This window comes from Telopea speciosissima, chromosome 1 (assembly GCF_018873765.1).
Source record: "Telopea speciosissima isolate NSW1024214 ecotype Mountain lineage chromosome 1, Tspe_v1, whole genome shotgun sequence".
Lineage (NCBI taxonomy): Eukaryota > Viridiplantae > Streptophyta > Magnoliopsida > Proteales > Proteaceae > Telopea > Telopea speciosissima.
The window spans coordinates 81,322,141-81,342,829 of NC_057916.1; the positions used below are offsets into that span (position 1 = coordinate 81,322,141).

At 40.0% G+C, this 20,689-nt stretch overlaps 2 protein-coding genes and 1 non-coding gene across 6 annotated transcripts; all 3 read right to left on the bottom strand.

Annotated features, from left to right (window-relative positions):
• Positions 1-2,241: 2,241 nt before the first annotated feature.
• LOC122660992 lies at positions 2,242-3,263 on the bottom strand. 2 transcript variants are annotated; one of them, XM_043856274.1, is made up of 2 exons: positions 3,212-3,263; positions 2,242-3,179 (listed from the first exon to the last, which is right to left on the bottom strand). In XM_043856274.1, the coding sequence occupies exon 2, from the start codon at positions 3,125-3,127 to the stop codon at positions 2,276-2,278; it is 852 nt and encodes a 283-aa protein (XP_043712209.1). In that variant the 5' UTR covers positions 3,128-3,179; positions 3,212-3,263; the 3' UTR covers positions 2,242-2,275. The 2 variants fall into 2 exon arrangements, with proteins under 2 accessions (XP_043712209.1, XP_043712219.1); XM_043856284.1 differs by having other exon boundaries at positions 2,242-3,175; positions 3,208-3,263.
• A 3,857-nt stretch (positions 3,264-7,120) lies between these two features.
• Positions 7,121-12,445, bottom strand: LOC122662494 (ARF guanine-nucleotide exchange factor GNOM-like). Of its 3 annotated transcripts, none has more exons than XM_043858156.1 (2): positions 11,619-12,445; positions 7,121-10,850 (listed from the first exon to the last, which is right to left on the bottom strand). In XM_043858156.1, exons 1-2 carry the CDS (start codon positions 12,325-12,327, stop codon positions 7,345-7,347), a joined length of 4,215 nt encoding a protein of 1,404 aa, XP_043714091.1. In that variant the 5' UTR covers positions 12,328-12,445; the 3' UTR covers positions 7,121-7,344. The 3 variants fall into 3 exon arrangements, with proteins under 3 accessions (XP_043714091.1, XP_043714084.1, XP_043714098.1); XM_043858149.1 differs by having other exon boundaries at positions 7,121-10,938; positions 11,596-12,445; XM_043858163.1 differs by having other exon boundaries at positions 7,121-10,938; positions 11,619-11,748.
• Positions 12,446-17,741: 5,296 nt separating this feature from the next.
• Positions 17,742-17,839, bottom strand: LOC122649283. Its single transcript, XR_006331249.1, has one exon. It is a non-coding gene; the product is annotated as a small nucleolar RNA snoR113 (small nucleolar RNA).
• Between the last annotated feature and the right edge of the window lie 2,850 nt (positions 17,840-20,689).

Sequence of the window (20,689 nt, forward strand, 5' to 3'; positions counted from 1 at the left end):
TCTTGCTTGAATGCATTAGAAGACATCATACCAAAATGAAGCCTTAGTTTTCATCCAAACAAAAAAAATATATATATGAAGCCTTAGTCTTCCACCAATGATCTTAAACATTTGGACCCACTATTTATTTTTATTTAGTGGAAAAGAAGGCTGCTAGGATGCATGGAAGCTGCACCCAGACACAAGAAAGGCAATATGACAACTCCACCCACCCTCTGAAATGAAAAATCCCACCCTTGTTGGATGCTCCCGTGTTGGTCAAAACAGTGCGGGATTACGTGAATAATTATCACCTCTAATTCACTGCCCCTTCCAAATCCTCCAATTCCTCTAATAGGGGGAGTGGACCCCACCTTGGGCAGTGTGGTCAGGCAAGGGGTGGGTGTTCATTTCTGTCCCCTATGAGAGGAATTGGAGGAATTGGAGGGGACAGCGAATTGAAGGGGATAACGATTCAGGATTACGTAGCCTGGCAATGATCCCCTTCCCATTTGTTTAGCACATTTTTTTTTTAATGAAATTATTTAATGTATATTTGTTAACTCATATTCTTAACCTCAACAATTTGTGGATCCTTGGCACCCCACCTCCTGAAGATCTTCAAAATTATATAGTTAAAGAGGATTATACATCTATACTTTGAGAACGTTAAAAATCACATTGTGGACATTTTGAAATTAAGGTTGCATTTGGTATGATTTCTTGGAATGCAGCTTTAGTTTGGTGGGCCTCTTTAATGTACTCTTACTCCCTTACAGCCCACCCCCTGTTGACATGAAAATGTTTTGGTGGCCCTAATGGATTGGTACTTCTTTTTCTATTCCTTCAATAAAGTCTTTTCTGGTTTCCTCAAAAAAGAAAACTTTGGACCTTTATACGTTGCTGTGCCATCGTGCGGTGCAGCAGTGGCCATGTGAGCACAGGGGGCCCATTTTCCTCGGATTTTTTGAAGTGCTCAATCATCCTAAGTGACACATTCTCACTATTTCTTTTGCTGTACTTTTAAATTTAGGACCAAATTTCCTTTCGCCCATGGTGATGGAGGAATTCTTTCATCATGGACATCATTATCGCCAGATTGCTGAGGGAGAAGGTAGTTTCAATTTTATCAATTAGGGGTGGGAGTTCAATGATGACCAAAGAGTCCGATCACAAGATCACTTCGCCAGTGAAAAAGGAATTCTCCATACTCTACAAGGGACAGATACTTTGGCATTATAAGTCTAGAATGTATTGATATTGTTTGGTTCATGTTCATATTTCGAATTGCTGTAATGGTATTAAAAAGCCTATTTCGACAAAAATGTTGTTTGGTACATCTTTTGGAATAATTATCACCTCCAATTCGCTGTCCGCTCCAATTTCTTCCAATTCCCCACATAGGAGTAGAAATGACCACCCTACCCCACTTGGGCAGTGTGTTCAAGCAGATGGTAGGGTGATCATTTCTGCTTCTATGTGAGAAATTGGAAGAATTAGAGCGGGCAGCGAATTGGAGGGGATAACGATTCCATTTTTTGTCACTCCACAATGCATTTTAGACTCTTTTATTCAGTCTAAGAATGCATATCAAACAAAGCCTTAAGGGCTCATAGTAACATTAAGGCAAAATACTAAAAAACAAAACCCTAAATCCTATCAAATTGAGCTTTCCGGATTAAAAGTGAAGCATCGAAGAAAAATTAGGCTGATTCAGATCGGAGTTGGCCGTAACTGATCCCGATTCCACCCCCAATTTGAATCGGCCTCTTTGTATACTGATTCTGATCTGATCTGGATCGGAATCAGCTGGACCCGATTCGGAGACCGATTCCGTCTTTAAATTTTCTCATTATTGGAAGAACCAGAAGCGAACATTAGAGTGTTTCATCACCAAAATACACTACAGACACAGTATGGAATCCATTAATGGCCGTTTTGCAACATTACAGTGACGAAGGATGAGGGATTACTGATGAACAGGGGTTCCTAAATCCTACCCTTTGTGAAAAACCGAGGGGAGAACCCACCGAAAAATAATGAGAGATCATCTTCTGAGACAGGATCACTTGCAGGAAGAAAGGAAAGGAAAGGACCCATTGAGGCCATGGTTCCATCCGATTAAGATTTCTAGAGAGGGAGAGCAGGAACGACGAGAGAAACAAAGAAAACCAGAAATGATGTTAAGCACCCACCACTAACATTAGCAACCGCTGCCTACAAAGGCACAAAGAACACGATCGGAACCCCAACGCATGAGCTGCAAAAAAAAATTGCAGGTTCTAATCCAACGGAGTCAGCCGAGAGGTCCACCGAAACCCCAACGCGTGCAGCATTGCGCTAGATTCATATTAATATGATTCTTCTTCCGCTGAAACCCTAACCCGCAAAGCGATCCTCCAAAGTCCACCAAATCTTTTTCGTTCCCATCCGCAGCAATGTCTCTTCTTCCATTACAATCTTGCAGAACCGTCGATGAGGTCGACGTAGACGAAGCCGAAGACGTTTCAGCGTCGGAATAATCACCGGAGTCTGCACACGAATTATCGCAAGAATCGGACTGTTCCTCACTGCTCTTGTTCGATTGCTCCCGCCTGCGGTGTTGGTGTTGGTGTTTGTGTCGGTGGCGTCGGTGGTGCCGGTGGTGTTGATGGCCCATCATGTCACGGTACCCAATCGCCGAGAATTCCGTCAAGCCGAGGAGGTCTAAGCCGTTGATCAACATGGCTCCAAGGTTGAGAATGCCATGAAATCTGCCAGAGGGGCGGCGGATTTGGAGAGCGATGAAGCAAGGAATGCCGACGCCGGCGACGACTGTGTCAGGGGAAGAAACTGAAACTGCAGGGGAGAGGCAGTTTCCGACCAAGAACCTAACAGTGCCGATGAGGGCATCTTTGAGGCAGCCGATGGCGTAGATCTCAACGGAAACGGCCGAGGTATCGCTGGAGAGAAAGTCCGGGGAGACTCTGAAGATGAATTTATCATTCCAGGTAGGGTTTTCACCGCCTACAATGTCGACACGAGTGCGGAGCTTGGTGGTTGGGTTCACCCACGCCAATGCATACGTCTGCAACCGACGCAGGTTGGGAGAGGGAGTCTTGAGGCCCTGAGCAGAGATCAAGTTGATCTCCAGGAGATGTGTTTCCATGCTTCGTCTTTCTTTCTGTCTCTTTCTCCCTTCCTCTTTTCCCCTGTAATGAGCGAGCAAGCGAGCGAGCGAGCAAATCTATGAACGTCTCTGAACTTCTGATTCGATTCAAGAAGAATAAATCAAGAAATGGGGACGTAGACGACGAAGAAAGACGTAATAATAAAGGGCGAAAAACTTATGAACAACAACAAACAAGGGAGCCGTGTTTCTCTGTACAGCATTTTTATACACAAAATTTACACACAGATTCGATAGTTAGCCTCTTACAGAGCAGAGGAGGAGAGTGAGGCCTCACGCTGTAACCGTGTAGGATTTGCTTTGAGAGCTAACTACAACTCTACTAGTGATAGATGGAAGGTATCTTTAGGAATTACTTCAACCTAAGGAGGGTATTATAGTCTAACAAAATTCTTCCTCCACCGTTTTGTTTTTTAAGGGCTCGTACTCCTTAGCCGACCTGATGAAACCCACGGTTTGGTGATCCGGCTCAGGGGCGTAGACTAGAGAATGTTCTTGTAGGTGAACCTGAGCCAAACTTGATTTGGAGTTGGGCGAACGGCTCCCAGCTGTTCAGATGGAATCCATCCATGTGGATCCCATAAAATGGATTCCATCTGAACAGCTGAAAGCCGTTGTTGTATGCTCACGTACGTGAGCTTCACTTGTTTTGGAGGGGGGTTGCATAAGAAATTTTTTCAGAAGACGCAGCAACTTATGGGAGTCAAAGTTTACCGATCAAAATTGATGGGTAAACCAAAATTTTTGTTTAGGTAGAAAGTTCGCTTGCCCAACAGAAAGTTTGCTAATTTGTTTATTGATGAAAGGCAAAAGTGACAATTTTCTCCCACGATTTATGGTAGAGATGCTATCAAAGATTGACCAGAACATTATTCAATCTGAGGATTATGTTTTCATCGAATTATATGTAAAGTAATTAATAGGAAAAATATGGTTTTTCTGTTTTTTTTTTGGGAAGGGAGGGGGTAAGTCTTCTGCTTAAAAGGATGAAACTAGTGAGGAAGCCGCTGATACTAATCAACCGTATTAGTAAATGCATTACAAGAAATTAGGTGCCCGCTTGATAACTTTACGGGTGTTTCTGTTCTGATTATGTGCTGAGAAACAACAAAACAGTTTTTTCATTTTCTGTGCTGAGAAATCGTTTTTGACCCGCTTGGTAAATCTGTTCTTGGAAACAAGAAAAACCCTTTTTTTTGTTTTTTTAACTAACAAAAGGATATGTTTGGCACACTTTTCCAATTTTACAAAAGAGCATAGTAAACGAATATAGGAGTTTTTATCGAGCACACTTTTTCAATTTTCAGCCAAGGAACGACAACAAAAGTCTTCCAGGGAGCATAAATTTTGATTTATGTTTCAAAAAACAGTCACAAAAAACACTTTATTATCAAACGATTTTTAAATGTTTTTCCGTTTCTCAGAACGAAAAAACACCAGAAATTGTTTCTTGTAAGGTTATCAAGCGGGCTCTAGGTCTACAAAAACATTTCCCGGCATTTATAGGTACACTGCAAAAGCACCACTATATGTACCGTCGGGAACGAATGACAATGTTTTTCCGAAGTGCCCATGTAGATTACCTTTTAGCTGCGTTTATACGAAAAGGCGAACATCAATATGTCTGGGATCGGTCAAGAATCATTATCTGTCACCACCGATACCGATAAATCGCCTGAACCTACCAATCTAATGCCAATTCCTAAAACCATGGGCTAGAGTGGATTTTTAAAGACCGATTCGATCTCCAATCGGATCTAGTCTATTTCAACCAGGTGGGATTGGAATAGGTTGGAATTGGTTCAGAAGTTGCCGGAATACGCCAAAAACAAGTGGAACTCTGGAATCACTATGCACTTATGCAGATAGGCCAATTCAAATGGGGAATCGGGATCAGTTGCAGCCGATTCTGATCCGAATCGTCATATTCATCCGATCCAATTCTGATTTTTTAAACCATGGAGTCTAATCCGATTCCATGCCTCTTGAATCCCAAAGAATCTAATCCACAAGGATTCAAACCCAAAACCATATTTGTACAAGCATCGTGGATCGTGGTGTGGGATGTCATCGCAACAAAGAACTAGTAATGCTCTCATAAATACAACCGATCGAGGACCATCAAGTCTTCAACATAATCCATCATGCCTAACCAACTCATATTCAAGAGATTCTTCTGCAAAACCTCACATTGGTATGCGATTAGTTGATGCTATGACATTGCCAATAACACCAATGAATAAAATTTACAAGGACTAACAATTGTGTTGCTAATGCCTTGGCAAGTTGGGCCCTGTCTACTATGTGTTTGATAGATTGATCGAGTTCCACTCTGTGGCTCTTTGATCTTTGCAGATCAGAGGCCACTGATTGTACACATGTGATTAATCAGTAAATTTCCTCTTCACCCAAAAAAATGAATAAAACTTTCAAAAGAAACTTGGATTGTGCTTTTATTTATTTTGAAAATAACCTTATTATTTAGGGCATATGGTGTTTAGCACAATGGTGGTGACCATCTAGTTGAGTATGGTGTAAGCATGGATTAAGTGCACGGTATCGGTATATATCGACATGGATCGGCCTGTATCAGACAGTTTTGCCCTAAGTTTTCCCTAAAAATTGGGTTTTTAGACAATTTTACTCCCGGTCCGTACCAGTCCCAGCTAAGAGGATTGCATAAAAATTTTGTCACTTCAGTCTACAGATTTGAAAAGGAACTGAACTCCAATCACGACTTTATAGCTGTGGAAACGCCATTCAGCCAATTGTTCATCCAAAAATTGATGCTTGTACCATCACCAGCTCATGAGAAATTAACATCTCTTAGGCTGTGTTTGGTATACATTCTTAGTCAATTTCGTATTTTTGAACGATAAAATCATCTACTTTATCATCGGAGAATGCAAAATCAACCTAGAATGCATATCAAACGCAGCCTTTTAGTCTTCTTACACCCAAACCTCCTTCAGAAATTGACTTACATACATCACCACCATCCAATGGTAATTCCTTTTTTAAATTTTGGATGATCATTCCAAATAAAATTTTGCATTCACCTTTCTATTATACTAATAAGAGATGATGGCCACTAGTAAATGGAAAAGTTGTCGACCAGGAGATTAGAAATAACAGATTTTACCAATTGCACCCATCCTATCATAGAGATTTTTTTTTTTTTTTTTGGAGATAGGAGGGGTATCCGACTTTAGGCCGACTAAATCCCCCCTGGGCTCGTACATGACCCCCGCGCAATGCACGAACCGGGAGCTTCTGGGCCCTAGTGAGCCTCAGGCGGGTGGCCTCAAGAAATTATGCAGCGGTGAAGGCTTGATCACGAGACCTCACTTCTTGAGACGGAGTCTCATGTCCCCTCCAAGCCAGCTGTGCTAACCCCTTGAGGTTATCCTATCATAGAGATTAGTCGGCCTTTCCAATCAGAAAGCCTAGTTTTAAACTTGTCAATAAAAAGAAAGAAAAAATATCCTTTTTTAGGCCTGATTTGGTATGATCTCTATTTCAATTTCAGGAGGTGATTTCTATTTTGAAAATATAGAGAATCAATTCTCAAAAATAGAACTACCAAATGGCATTTTTTATTCTTGAAATATTTCATATTGATACAACCAAAACAATTTCAATTTTTTGACCAAAAATCTATTTGTTGACTATTTCATGAAATCAATCCGAAAATGAAATAGAAACCATACCAAATCTGGCCTTATTCTCCCCTTAAATAATTTCGCATCACAATTAGACATTAATAGCTGCTAGAGTTTGAATAATTGGATAATAAATTACGGGTATTTGTGTAGACACATTAATTTCCAAAATTTGGAAGCCTTGATAGCACTTGCTTGTGTATTTTTTACATTTTAAAATAAAATTCCTCCAATTGATAATTTGCTTCTATAAGTGGCATAAGTAGAACTTTCACATGGTAGACAGACGGCTTCAAAGGCAAAGCAACTGAAAGAATCAACAGGAAATATAATTAATTGAGAGCATAAAAATGAGGGGCTACATCTACCTCTTAATACAGAAATAGAGCTGAGGCCCATATAATTGTGGTTGTAACCACATCCTAACTTCTCTCGAGAATCTGTCTAACCATCGATGGATATCAGTGAAAAACACCTCAAAGCTGAATGAAGGGGAAAAAATTAATTAAAAAACTGTTTTCATTATGAAACCTACTATGACTGTATGAAACCTGTTGTACCACTTTCTTCTGGTGATGCTGGATTTGCTGTCTCTTTTAGCTGGTTGTCTGGTTCCTGATCTGGGAACACTTCAGACTTCAGAGAAGAAGCGATGTTACTTACAAGGGGCCATGTCAGCTCCCACAATGAATCACTTCCTGTATCATCACTGTTTGGCTTCACAAGGACACCTTTTGTTTTCATCACAAGCAAGGTGTTTTTGAGGAGTTCAGGAATGAGTTCCTGGAGCTTCTCACTCCTCTTTCCTCTGAGCTTGACCTTGGTGTACTTCTCCATGCGTCCGAGAATGCCTAGCCACAGTCTGGAGAAGCTCTCCATCGGAGAGAGGTCGTTCACAAGCTGCAAGAACACCTTGGATGATAACTTTACAGCATGTATGAGTGTTCCTTCCATGTTACGGTAGTCCTTTGATGATGATTGCCCCTGTGTAACCTCAAGCATGTCATCTAGCATTGTGAAGATCACCTCATCAAAACACTGTATCCAAATCAGAGGCGGAATGGAAAACTCTTCACATCCTGTTGTGCATCTCTGCAATGACAAGACCGCATGATTTCTAACTTCTTCCCTTCGGTCCAAGCAGACTTTCCTCAGTCCTCGCACCAATCTCATCCAAATCTCCCCAATTTCCTGAGGAGATACTTCCCACTTTTTGAGACATGTGAAGGACCCTGCCATTAGATCCAATGCATGTATGGACCTCTCAGAGGGCCCAACCCGGGATTCAGCAAACTGCCTTGATGCATCAATAAAGAGTACGCAATTACCTGGAGAAAGGTGAGCCCCATCATACATGACGAATGCCAAAGCCTCAAACCCCACTTCTGAAGCCTCTGGATGTCGAGCTGTAATTGAAAGGAGGGATGTTATCGTCCGCCACCCCATCTGGGATCTGATACATCCAGCATTTGTTTTGACAAGGTCTGTGACTTCTTGCGTTATGTGCTCACAGTATGCATCAGCTACCCGGGCATCAAGCTTCAGGACAAGTTGCAATGACCTTAAGAGATCATCAGCCAGGTTCTCTTTGTATGGAAGAAGCCGCCGACATATATGCAGGAGTCCGAAGACAGCCCTTTCAACAAGGGCAGAAGGCATAGCAGTAGACTGAACAATACCGGCTATATGCTCATGCACACTGGGCCAGAGGAGAACTATCCGGTCTCGATTGTACAGTGTGACAGTAATCAGCAATTCCAAGCAGAAAACAGAAGCGTCTTCATCCTCGTGAGAAAGGTATTTCCCTTTCTGGGATTTACCTGACACCCAGATAAGGGCCTGCACAAGATGCAACAGTGAATTTGACTGTAAGAACTTGCTTTCTGTGAAAATACCATTAATCCGGCACTTCTGGATAGTCTCATGGGCACGTTGACGAGCTTCAACTTCCTCGTCGCTAGGTTCTAAAATTGGCTCTTCAGCATCAAAAGATAATAGCCTACTAAACCTGCTCATCAGACCTGATGACCTCTGGGCAGTAGTCACAATCTTTGCAGGCACATGAGATGCTGATGTTGAACTTTTAACAGGTTTTCCTGGCATGGAATCTGAAGAGAGCTCATTCTCACCGGTGGAGTCATGGCCTACAAGAGCAGGAACTAAGCCTAGCTTGTGCAAAGTTAAAATGCACTCCAGGATGCTTCTCCAACCAGTGTGGATACTATCACCGTATGTGTTCGCTATGGTGAAAACTGTTACAGTTGCCATCATAGCCTTGGCATCATCAGTAAAGGTTAGAATGAGTTCTTCTGGTTGGGAAGGATTTAGAAGGGTTGTGAACTTGCATAGAGACACGACCAGATCATCCAAAACCTCTTCAAAGTGATGGGATGCTGATATCTCTGCAACAGCCAAGAAGCCATCAATGCACATTTGGTAAACATCTTCATGCTCTGCATGATCATATACCACTGAGAGAGCAGCAAGTGTTGGCCCAGACAAGATAGCAAACATGTCATGGTCAAGGAAGGGTCTGGAGTCATAAGTAATAAATGGAGTAGCACCCTGTGACTTGTGCAACAGATTGATCCAACGGCTCGATGTCACTTCGACAAAATCAGCCCCTTGTTCTGGAGTCATCCGGATCTCATTCTTGCAGATTGAATGGTACAGGTCTGATAGGAATTCACGTGGAAGGTCATTCCCACCGTTGATGCGCCGATTATTCCGAATAAAATCCTCTTCTGTCATCTTCTTTTTGACTTGCACATTGTGTCGATCTGTGTTTAGCATTATGATTGAATAAGACAATAACAGAGCAGCATCCTTGTTAGCAAGAATCTGTGGTGATTGCTCATAGTATCTCTCTGAGAACGCCTCAAGTACCCGCTGTATTTTCTGGGATTCTCCGGGTAGTCTAAAAGATTCCAAGAACAGACGCAAGGCAGTATCCAAACTCCTATCTTGGAAATCAAAAGTCCGAGCAAATTCATGGAGCACCTGCACCCAAAATTCATCATGACTTCCCAACAGGTCACCAACTACATTCTTATCCAATCCAGGTGTGTATCTGAGAAAGCAAGCCACACTTGATGGATCAAGCTTATCAGGCAAAAGATGCATTCCTTGAAGGAATTCCAGCCCTTTCTTTGTGTCCCTGTTGAAGTGATCAGCGCTGGTCATTAGCACTCTCTTCAAGTGCTTCCTTTGACGAACAAATTCAACCCAGCAGTTAGGATCTGTATAGTTCTCGCACTTCACAGTCCAGAATGGAGTATAGTCAGCAAGACCTAATAAGGTCTGATCTTTTACGGGTAAGGCATTGCAAGTTCTTGCAGCTAGTCCCTGAACAACAGCAAGCAAACCTTCCAAAGCAAGAATATGCATTGAAGACAACGGTGAGTTAACTGGAAATGCACTCTTTGACAACAGGTTAGCTAGGTCTTCAAACACATCACAGAAGGATAAGTCACAGTCAAAGTTGGTATACATCTCTGCCATGAATGTCTTCTGCCTGCAGAAGTCAACAAGAGCCTCCATTAAAACTTCATGCTGTTGGTATGAAGCACTTCCATGCCTGCTGTGTGTAAGCCTCCAAGTCAAACATGAGAAGAAGGCCTCAAGCTGTAGTTTCAGTTCAGCACGCAAATGAAGATATAGGTTAAGTGTGATATTACAGACCATAGACAGAATTAGCGGGCTAAGCGACATGCCAAACTGCATCAAGTTATGGAATAGGTCATCCTGTATCAAAGCCAATAACTTTGGATGTCGTTCAATAGCTGATCCCGCTAATTCAATAGCTGAATTTATCAATCCCAAGGCGAAGAGTGGGACATCCTCATCGAATTCTGTCTGGTTAGACCTTGGACTCATTTCCATCTGCTCAGCAATATTCAGTAGAGAACACAGAAAATGGAAAACCTCCACCATACAAGGAACACCATATGGTTCTCTCATGATTTGCTGCGTGTCATTTACAGCCTCGCCAACGCTACCATCACTGACAGCATTTGCAGCTGGCAAGCTCCACTCTGAACCTACAGAGATTGAAGCATGTTTGAAACTGCCATTTGCACTAGCTGATTGCTTAACCCCAAAAGTATATTCACTGTGAACTCCACCTACCTGCACAATAAACTTGTGGTTGACATTAAGTCTGCCACAAATATTCTGATATTTTCATAAATTCACAAAAGGGAAAAGTTTTCGTACATGGTCGTGTAAACCGTGTATGTGAGAGGGTGGGAGTTTCAAGGCATTAATTAATAGGTAGGGATTTATGACTTTTCCAACTCTTTGTGAGAGACCCTCTCACATACACGATATACACGGCCGTGTATGAAACCTTTCCCCTTCACAAAATTTCGTTTTCCATAGACAAATTAAAATACTAATTCCTTATGGGACTTAGAAATATGCAAGACAATGATTTTTAAATTACATGCATGCGGGATCATGCATATGCAGCTAAGACATTCAAACGGATATATAAGGGAAAAAAATCAAACTATATGTTGAGACAAGGCCCACAGCAACGACATAATTAGGAAAATCCAGGGAGGAAATGAGGAAAACTGTGTTGTCGCATTTCATTCCACTCATTAGATAGTAACCAATTACATGTTTCCACTTTATTGAGAATATCAGGACATTATCTAACATTCTTTTTGTAACATAGTATCAACAGGAGAATGATAATATATCATTACTTATCAAAATAGCATGGTATAAATTCACAAGGAGATGTCCCACAGAATAAGAGAAGCAGTTAAATAGATGTACCTCAGTTTGGGAAGAAGGCCCACCTCCATCAGATGGCTTTTCCATATGTTGTATATATGGCAAGCGTGAAAAAATACACCTTATAAGTTCATGCATTGTGGTACGAGCTATCCGCTGCAGCAACTCACCTTTTGTTCCTGCTTGATGAACAATGCGGAAACATGTGTAGACTATGGTGCACACTTGTTGGTTGTTTAACAAAATGGATGCTTTACATTTCATACATGCCAGAAGAACTTGAAGAATCTTCATAAGCACAACCTCTTCTGATGCAGGGTCTGTGACCTCAAATCTGCAACCGGTCACAGCATCGACTATCAAATGCATTGCTTCTCCTACATTTACAGTGTTCGGATCAAGGATGCCAAGGGTTAGTATTTTGTATACAGATGAAAGTGCAACTCCCGTTATAGGGGCACCAATTTCATCTGATCGGATCACATCCAAGAAAGGCTGTAGGTAAATGGATGGACTGACTGTATGCCACTGATTGTCCCACGAAAATATTTGCTTCCGTAAGATCTTCAGAGATTGCACTAAAGAATGCTCTAACTGATCATCATCAGCCATATACCGGCCCCCCCATCTTACATTTCTCCTCACAACAGCCAGCACAGCACCAATTTCTGAATTCACCATACATGCTAAAGCACATCCGCTAGGTATGCAGTGTCCTGGCTTTTCCTTATCTCCTTCGACTCCATACTGGAGCTTTAAACTGCCAATCTCCATCTTTTACTGTTTCAAGTACTCAACATTGTAACACTCACAGCATGGGAAGGAACTGGAACTCAGCAGCAGCATCTCCTTCATTATGATCTATGAGATAACCTGAATAACAAAATAGAAGACACGGAAAGAGTTGTAAGATTAAGGAACAACTTTAAATTATTAAACAAAAGCTGTAATTTTGCATTAATATTAACAGGTGTCCATAAAACTGGAAGTGTAAAAAGTTGGCCACATAACCCAACCAACAACAAAAGAATGCCAAGAAGATAATTGTGGTTGTTAATAAGAAATGAATATTATCTACTTTGTAGAAATTAGAGCCTCCTATAGTATGTTCTATTTCCTAAGACAAAACACTAGGCAAGGATTTAACCAGTTTCATCTTGTTCATAACTATACATTGTATTACCAAGTACACAAGACGCCAGTTTTCTGGTTTAAATATGGTTCGAATAACACAGAAAACAAAAAATAAGAGACTAAAATGCCTCTCCATGATGTCCACACCCTGCATATTTATTATGATATCACATAGAAGAAAAATGCAAGGAAAATGAAATTTTGCCTTGTACAAAAAACAATGAAAACCTCAAATGGAGGTTCTAAAGCTCCAGTAAATCGAAGCTAAGATCTTTCGTTGAGTGGCTTCACTAAAAAAATGCATACAAGGATATTACAGCTAGCATTACATAAACAGAATGAATGAAGTTAAAGGTTACAAAATAAAAAGCTTTCAAAACAACAATGAAGTAAAACTGTAATGCAGTTATGCGCATGGTTGCTTAGGGATATTTATGTAATTTGATTTTTTTAGTTTATCTTGTTGGAGTTTCTTTTAGAGTTTGATTAGGAAACCTCTTTCTTAGTTTCTTTTCCTTATAAATGTAAACACTCACCGAGAGATTATTGGATTGAATGAAATAGTTGGTTCGCAAGCTGCTAAGAGCTTTGTCGTGTTTTCCCTTCTCTCACTCACCTTCTCCATTTGATTTGTTGATTCCGATTCTCATTCTCAGGTCAGTCTTCTACTTATATTTCTTCCTGTTTTTCTGTTTCTGATTTCCTATCAAATTTCTTGATCAGAATTGCAGGAATGGGACCCAACTGGCAATCAGGAGAAAACTCATGAATCAAGCAAAACAGATCAAATCAGGCTATAAGTCTGGTCGAGGTCAGATTTAGGGAAAAAAATAGTCCTTCAAAGTTTGACTTGAATCTGATGGCCAGAATAGAAATTATGGGACAATCCCACAGGGTATATGATTCTACAAACAGAATGTCAAAACACTAAACTCATATCAGAAGTTTAAGCAACCGGAACAGATCTTTATTAAATAAAAAGGAATAACAGTAGTAGCACACCCCACCCCCCCCCCCCCCCCCCCCAAAAAAAACAATTATCATAAATCATATGCCAAAATACTAAATCAGCAGCTCAGAAAATTGGAATGAAGACTAGAACTAGGACTCTTCTATTCAATGGAAAAATAAGAACTTGAAACCAGAAAATAAAGTAGAATTCAGAAATGATTTTCAGAACATGATGGAAGAGGAATATAATAGGAAAACATGGTCCTTAACGCAATATATGATTTGCAAATGCCATTCATGAAAGAAGTTACAGATCGATTACTCACATGGTTCCATACCCCCGGCCCACTCTTCCTGCGTCAAGAATCAAGAGGTTGACGATTTGCATATCCCATGTATCTTCATGTATCTGCAACTCGCCCAATCTATCAGCTCGACCAAGAAACGAGTTTAAACCAGATGGGGCTTTGAGTTTTCGAAAAATTAGGGTTCAGGGATAAGAGATAAGGAAATTTGAAGAGAGGAAGAGCAGATTTGGTGATCGGATTTCGCAGGGATGAGAGGTATCGTATGTTGGGCTCGAAATCTGATTTCATGGGAAGATGAAAGGGAAGGCATCGTAATGTGCTTTTCTGGGTTTGATTCTGAAGTCGCAGAATAGGGGCATTTCTCCACAAAAATCATTATGCACATAAGTATACCAAACGATTTTTAAGTTTTGATTTAAAATAATTTTTATTAATGATTTTTGTTAAATAGACAAAAATCAAAAATAAAAATGATACCAAAGATATCCTAATTATAAAAAATTACCATTATGGGCATTTACATAGTTCACGCTTCAAAACATATACAAATGATGACCTTTTAGCATTTTATGAATTACTACTTCTAATATGAGGTTCATAGATCTCATGGCCCCTAGGTGAACCAAGGTGTTCGAGGGGGCAAAAATAAAGAACCAAGGTGTTTATGCAATGCTAGATGTAATATAAATGCTTCTAATGCTCCCTTTTCTTGTAGTGTTTACTCTTGTCCTAGTGATTGAAAATCACAGTAAATACCTTTATTTTTTCCCACCAATTAAAATCTAATCTATATACTACCAAATTGAAGGTAGAAAGAAAAATATGATTTTATGATTTATGAAATAGTAATCTTAAAGTCCATGGTCCTTATACCTTTAAGATCTATGAAATAGTAATCTTTGGTGTCCTCCCAGTGTTGCGTCCCTTGTCTTTTACGGGTTCATGCCTCCTCTTCTATAAAGGCAAGGCCTTGTAATTTTTGTTGTATTGTTTATTATCTCCCCCCTTCTCTTTCCTTTGGTAATGAATTTTTTATTCATAAAAAAAATCTTGAAGGTCAATGGTAAAATATTCACATAACAAATAAATTGTTGTATTAATTTGATTTCCTCCAATGTCTTGGCCCCGTTTGGTAATGCTTTCATTGTGGGAGAATGTTCTTTTTATAGAAGTGCTATTTTTCAGTTATTTGATGTGAGAATAGTCTTGTCGAAGAGAAACAATGTTTGGTAAAATTGTTACAGAAATGTTACATGAACAGAAAAAAAGTAGAAATAATGTTTGACAAACATTTTACAAAATCATATCTTACCACTACAACAAATAATTACGTAACTGCCATCACACCGACACACCCACACCTAACAAAGTTATTAATATATTGCCCCGTTATCATGCTTGACTAGATAATAAAAAGATTTACAAAATTGATAGATGTAAATTATGTTTTAGAGTCACAAGTTACAATGTTGAAAAGATTTACCAAATTCCCATATAAAGAAAAAAACTAAATGAATATCCTAAACTACTCTTAGCATCCTTCTCTTTCAATTTTTTTCCTTTATTTAACCTTTTAACTTTTTAGTTTTTTTATTGATCCTACCCTTCGTTCTTTTTCTCCTTCCTCCAATGAATATTTCTGTAACCACTCCCTCCTTCCTCCACTACCACTCCGCACCACCATTGCCATCCACCTCCTCCCTCCCTCCCGTTCTTGACCCTTCTCTTCCCTACAACCCCACCCCCGCCCAACCCTGTGAAACTATTTCCTGCTGTCTGTGGAGATCTGCTTCTCCTTCCTTGCTGATGAGGGTGCAAGTCTATCTAAGATGATAGGCTGCAAATACAGCATATTGAACTACATGCTTTTTCGGGGAAAAAAATTACATTTTTAACCTTCTTTAGTTTTTCCCGACATGTGCCCCTCACAATGCCCTATAGAAAAACAATAGAATAAACTGATCAATGCTGAATCACCCTACCTGAAAAAAAAATAAAAGATAAACAAAAACTTTGGAGAAGTAATAAAGTCCTTCTCAAAAGCTCATAAAGAGAGGGTTTTCGATATTTCCAAGCAAATTGGGAAAATTCAGAACGGATTGGGGATTAGATGCGAAACCGACAGGAAACGCCTAGATTAGAAGAATAATTTCAATGAATCTAAGCATGCGTTGATGGATGATGGCGAAGGGTTCACTCAGGCGAGGCAAAACATAAGAACATTACGGTTTTAAGTGCAAGAGAGGGATGAAGGGGTGGATGGTAGTGGTCGTGGCAGTGGTAGAGGTAGTGTGGACCAATCTGCAGGGAGGAGGGTGGGGTGGGGGTTGCAGGGGATGGTGGAGGGAGAAGGGGGGGTGGGACTGGTGGCGGAGGTGTTCTTCCGTCAGAGGCCGAGGAGAAAGAAGAAGGAGAAGAAGAAATATAAAAAATAAAAAACAAAAAATAGAAAGTTAAATGAAAATACAGAGGGAAGAAAGAAGCATGCTAGGGGTATTTTAGGTTATTCCTCAAGCTTCTTTTACTCATGTGGGGATTTGGACAATCTTTTCAACATTACAACTTAAGATTGTAAAACATAATTAACATCTACCGTTTTTGTAATTCTTTTTTATATATAGTAGATCTAGGCAATTTCCCCAATAACATATTGTTGAACGAAAAAAAATAATTTCAGCAACAAGTCAATTTAAAATTGCTTTGTTACATAATCTTGGCATTATAGCGAAAGAATATTTTGGTATTTCAACAAATCAATTGATTCTGAAACCAAAAAAATAATCAAAGCAAGGTTGTTGATACATCAATAGCGTGCATGATTACTTTCATGAACGCTATGTGGATGATTGCCTTAATTGATTATGCTATGAACAGTTGAATAAAAAGGGTCTTGGTGGATTCGAACCACCATCCCCTTGGAACATGTTTGACATATGTTCATGTTTTTGAGCTAAAGACCCATCAAGTAGAGTTTGGAATTTACAAATAACCATGAGAGCTTGCTTCAAAGAGAATACCCAATGGAGTTTCTATGACCAAAGCTCAACCTACCTACATCACGTAAGGTCAAGATGAAACTGAACCTAAATACATGAGATTTGCAAGAGAGTAAGCTTGAGCTTAACCAAAGTACAAACAAAAAATGTAATAAAAAAGATAAGAAGTTAAAATGAAGAGGCCAAGAATGAAATTGCACCTATGTCTTAGTGGTGTCAATGGGTCGGGCTGGGCTGGGCTTGGCCTTTACCCAACCCTGACAGCCTTAACCTAAACCCAAGCCCAGCCTGACCCTACCAGGGTCAAGCATACCCTCAACCCAGCCCGACTCTGGTAGGTTTTCGAAGCCCGGCCCGGCCCTGATTGGCCCTAAATAGTGAATAGCCCATTACAGCCTAGTGAGCCCACTTAACAAATAACAAAGCCCTAGCCCACTTAACAAAGCCCATTATACATATAATATATATGAATACATTGCCCCAACCCACTTAACAAAGCTCATTATACAGATAATATATTGTGTATATAGGGTCGTCGGACTGCCCCTGCCAGAGCCAAGGCCTCAACCAAGGCCCAGGGCCAGCAAAATACTAAACCCAACCCGAACCTATCTAGAACACAGGCCCAGCCTAGTCCTGTCTGAGCTCAGAGTGGGTTAGGGCCGGATCGAGATGACCGGGTTTTTTTTGACACCCCTACGGTAGTGTATCACTCTAATAGTGTAACCCAATGTAAATGATATATGAAACTTTAAAGGGTAACTATTTGATCTCGGTTCTAGTTTTTAAATAATCCTGACTGGCTCACCAAACACCTTCAATAAGTCTCATCATTCTACTACTAATTGGATGAAATCCAAAGCAGTTGTAAGCACGACCATTTTATCACCATTGCCAATGAGAATGTTACCACAGTGCACCATGTGTATAAAGTAAACATAAAAGTAAATGAGAGCAAAGGCTTTAGCAATGGCAACCCACGGCAGACTGGTGCAATAGGCTTAATATATTTGACCCCTAATTGTAAAATCCGTAATAAATTTAAATTTTTGGAACTTGTGTGATTTCAGGTTTCAGTTCCATGTCGATGCTTGCTTCGATGTTATGGGCTGCATCAATCAAGGTATTAGATCAATCTACTGACACACCTATGGAGGATTTCGGGGAGTCTTCTTCTCAACCAGCCCTTCTAGTATCAGAGAACCCTAGCGGGGTCTCGCATCTAAGCTACCTGTGTCAAATCTGCTACCTGGAGGGCTTGCAAAACCTTTCCCTTAACTAACTCATTGTAAGTATGAATTTATATGTGTATTTATATACAGATTGTACGATCAATTAGAGTTTATAGGGGTAGAATGATCATTTCTACCTGTGGGACCCACATCCCCAAAGGAGAATCCAATTTCCAGTAATTACCCGTGTTTGGATAACCTCAAATGTCGTTCGGCATCACTTTGTGGTTAGAATAAACCAATAAATACAAAATTCAGGTTATAAACTGTTTTAGAAATTAGTTTAAACCTAATTTATGCCCAAAAGACTAAAATGCCCTTTAGTGCTTAAGTTATATATATACAGCCCATCTTTACTATTCATTCATTCATAAGCTAAGAGAAACGAATCTGCCTTAGAGAAGAAAAATAGAAGGAAGAAAAGAAATGAGAAAAGAGAAGGAAAAGAAGAAGGGAAGGAGCCGTACCTTAGGGCTTTACCTCTCCACCTGGTTTTACTGATTTGGGAATCTCCATTAGAGACCTTGGAGCAGGAATTTAAGGCTGCATCTTCCATCTTTACTGCTGCACACATAGGTAAGTCATGAATCCTACTGGTCTCTTCTTCTTCCTTTCAATCCTCTTATCTCTAAATAGTCCATAAACTCATTCCAGCCATTAAACCATAGAATTGATAGGTTTAATTGACCAAACCCTAAGTTTAAACCCTAATTTGGACCAATTTATGGTTCAGGTATTACTACAACCTGTGATCTTCTGTTTTATCTTCCAATTCACAGCTGAATTGTACAATTCATTAACCTTAAGATGGTAATTTGGGTTAATTAGACAAAACTCTCAAATTGACCCCAAATCTGGTTCCATGAACCAGATTATAGAACCCTAACTTTTCAATTTGGGTTAAATAACTAAAATCCCCAAATTAGAATGTAATTTCTCCTCCATTTCTCAGTCCTAAACAAGCCCTACCCCCATGGCTGCCATTAAAACCTTAACACCAGGTTGTGATAATAGAATTTTAGCATCCTAGGGATTGATTTGGATCAATTTTTACTCAATTACACCTGAATTTCATGGCAACCCATTTAATTGTATCTAAATCTGGTTCTAGAGACCAGATTTATGAACCCTAACCCATTAATTTGGGAATAAATAACCAAAACCCCCAATTTAATAAGTAATTTTGAAATTCAACAAACAAGAGGACTGACCCACCTTTAATTGGGTCTGAAACATGAAATTGATGGCCTGTATGTGAAGATAAGAGCACCTGGGCCAAAACCCCCAATTTTGCCCCTAAATCCGATTCATTTTTTTTATGTCCGTTTTGCCCTCCAATGGTAGGGTACTGTCCTAGACCTATACCAGACCCTAATGCTTGCTGTTTTCTTTCTGTTCTAGGACTATCTCTGCTGTTCTTCTTTTGTTGTTGTCTAGTTTGCTGGGATCTTATTTCCTAGGCTAGCCTAACACTACAGGTAAGGGAATTTTGTCTTAATTTGTGTGTGTTTGTTATTTAATTGCTATTTATTCTGTGTGCCATACCATGTTCAATTAATAATGCACTCTTCATGTAGTTTGTTAGCTTGTTTTTCTTTTGCACTAGTTGCATATGATACTAGGCTACATTGGTATTCGCATTTGCATTAATATTACTATTACTGTTCAATAGTTGAAAATGAAGTACTGTTTATTCTCACAACTCAGCTATCCATACATGTTCCTTCATGCATAGATTGCACTGGGCTAGACTGTTATATCATAACCCAGTACTACGCCCCTTACCAACAGGGGGTGAGGTGTTGGACAACCCGTAGTACAGCCGAAGGGTATGTCGGTGTACCATTCACTATCCCATGTTAGCGTGTGTGCTCCGCTGTGGGAACAAACAATAGGGTTGGTCATTGAGGGTCTCTTGGGTTGGCTGCCTGGTGATATGCTTTTCTGATGGGTCCTCACCGTGGTAGAATGGTTTCGCTCGGGTGACCGACGTCTGGTTATGTGTTTCTGGGACCGAAGTTGGCATCTACCACACTAGTACTTAAACCTCATGTGACTTAGTATCCATACTAGGACATGTTACATAGGACATTTATCAGAACTGCTGTGATATGTTTTGCATGCATTCCCTTATTGGGCTCAGTCGAGAGCTCACCCCTCGTAATCACTTTATTTTACAGATGAGGCTACTGTCGCTGCTGCTTTTATTTCATGGGTACTTCTTCTGTTCAGGGTTCTTCTGTTGACCGTGGAGTTGACACTACTGTTCTGGTGGAGCTCTGTGATGATTGCTCATTCTCCTGATCTCCCAGACTGATCAGGCTTCTTCTCCCCTTTTTGTTATATCACTTTTGTAGTACCTATTGTATATAATCTTTTTGAGTTAGTGTTACATCTTTTGTGAACCAGCATTGTAACCCTGATGTACATGAATGTTCATATATGATATATAAACTGTTATCACTAGTTTTCCCTTAAATACTGTCTTATGTCTTATTATATTGCTTTCGCTGTA

Coding starts and splice junctions, on each gene's coding strand:
- LOC122660992 (XM_043856274.1), bottom strand. CDS start 3,127: ATGGAAACACATCTCCTGGAGATCAACTTGATCTCTGCTCAGGGCCTC.
- LOC122662494 (XM_043858149.1), bottom strand. CDS start 12,327: ATGGAGATTGGCAGTTTAAAGCTCCAGTATGGAGTCGAAGGAGATAAG. Junction 10,939..11,595: donor GGCCTTCTTCCCAAACTGAG/GTACATCTATTT, acceptor TTTATTGTGCAG/GTAGGTGGAGTTCACAGTGA.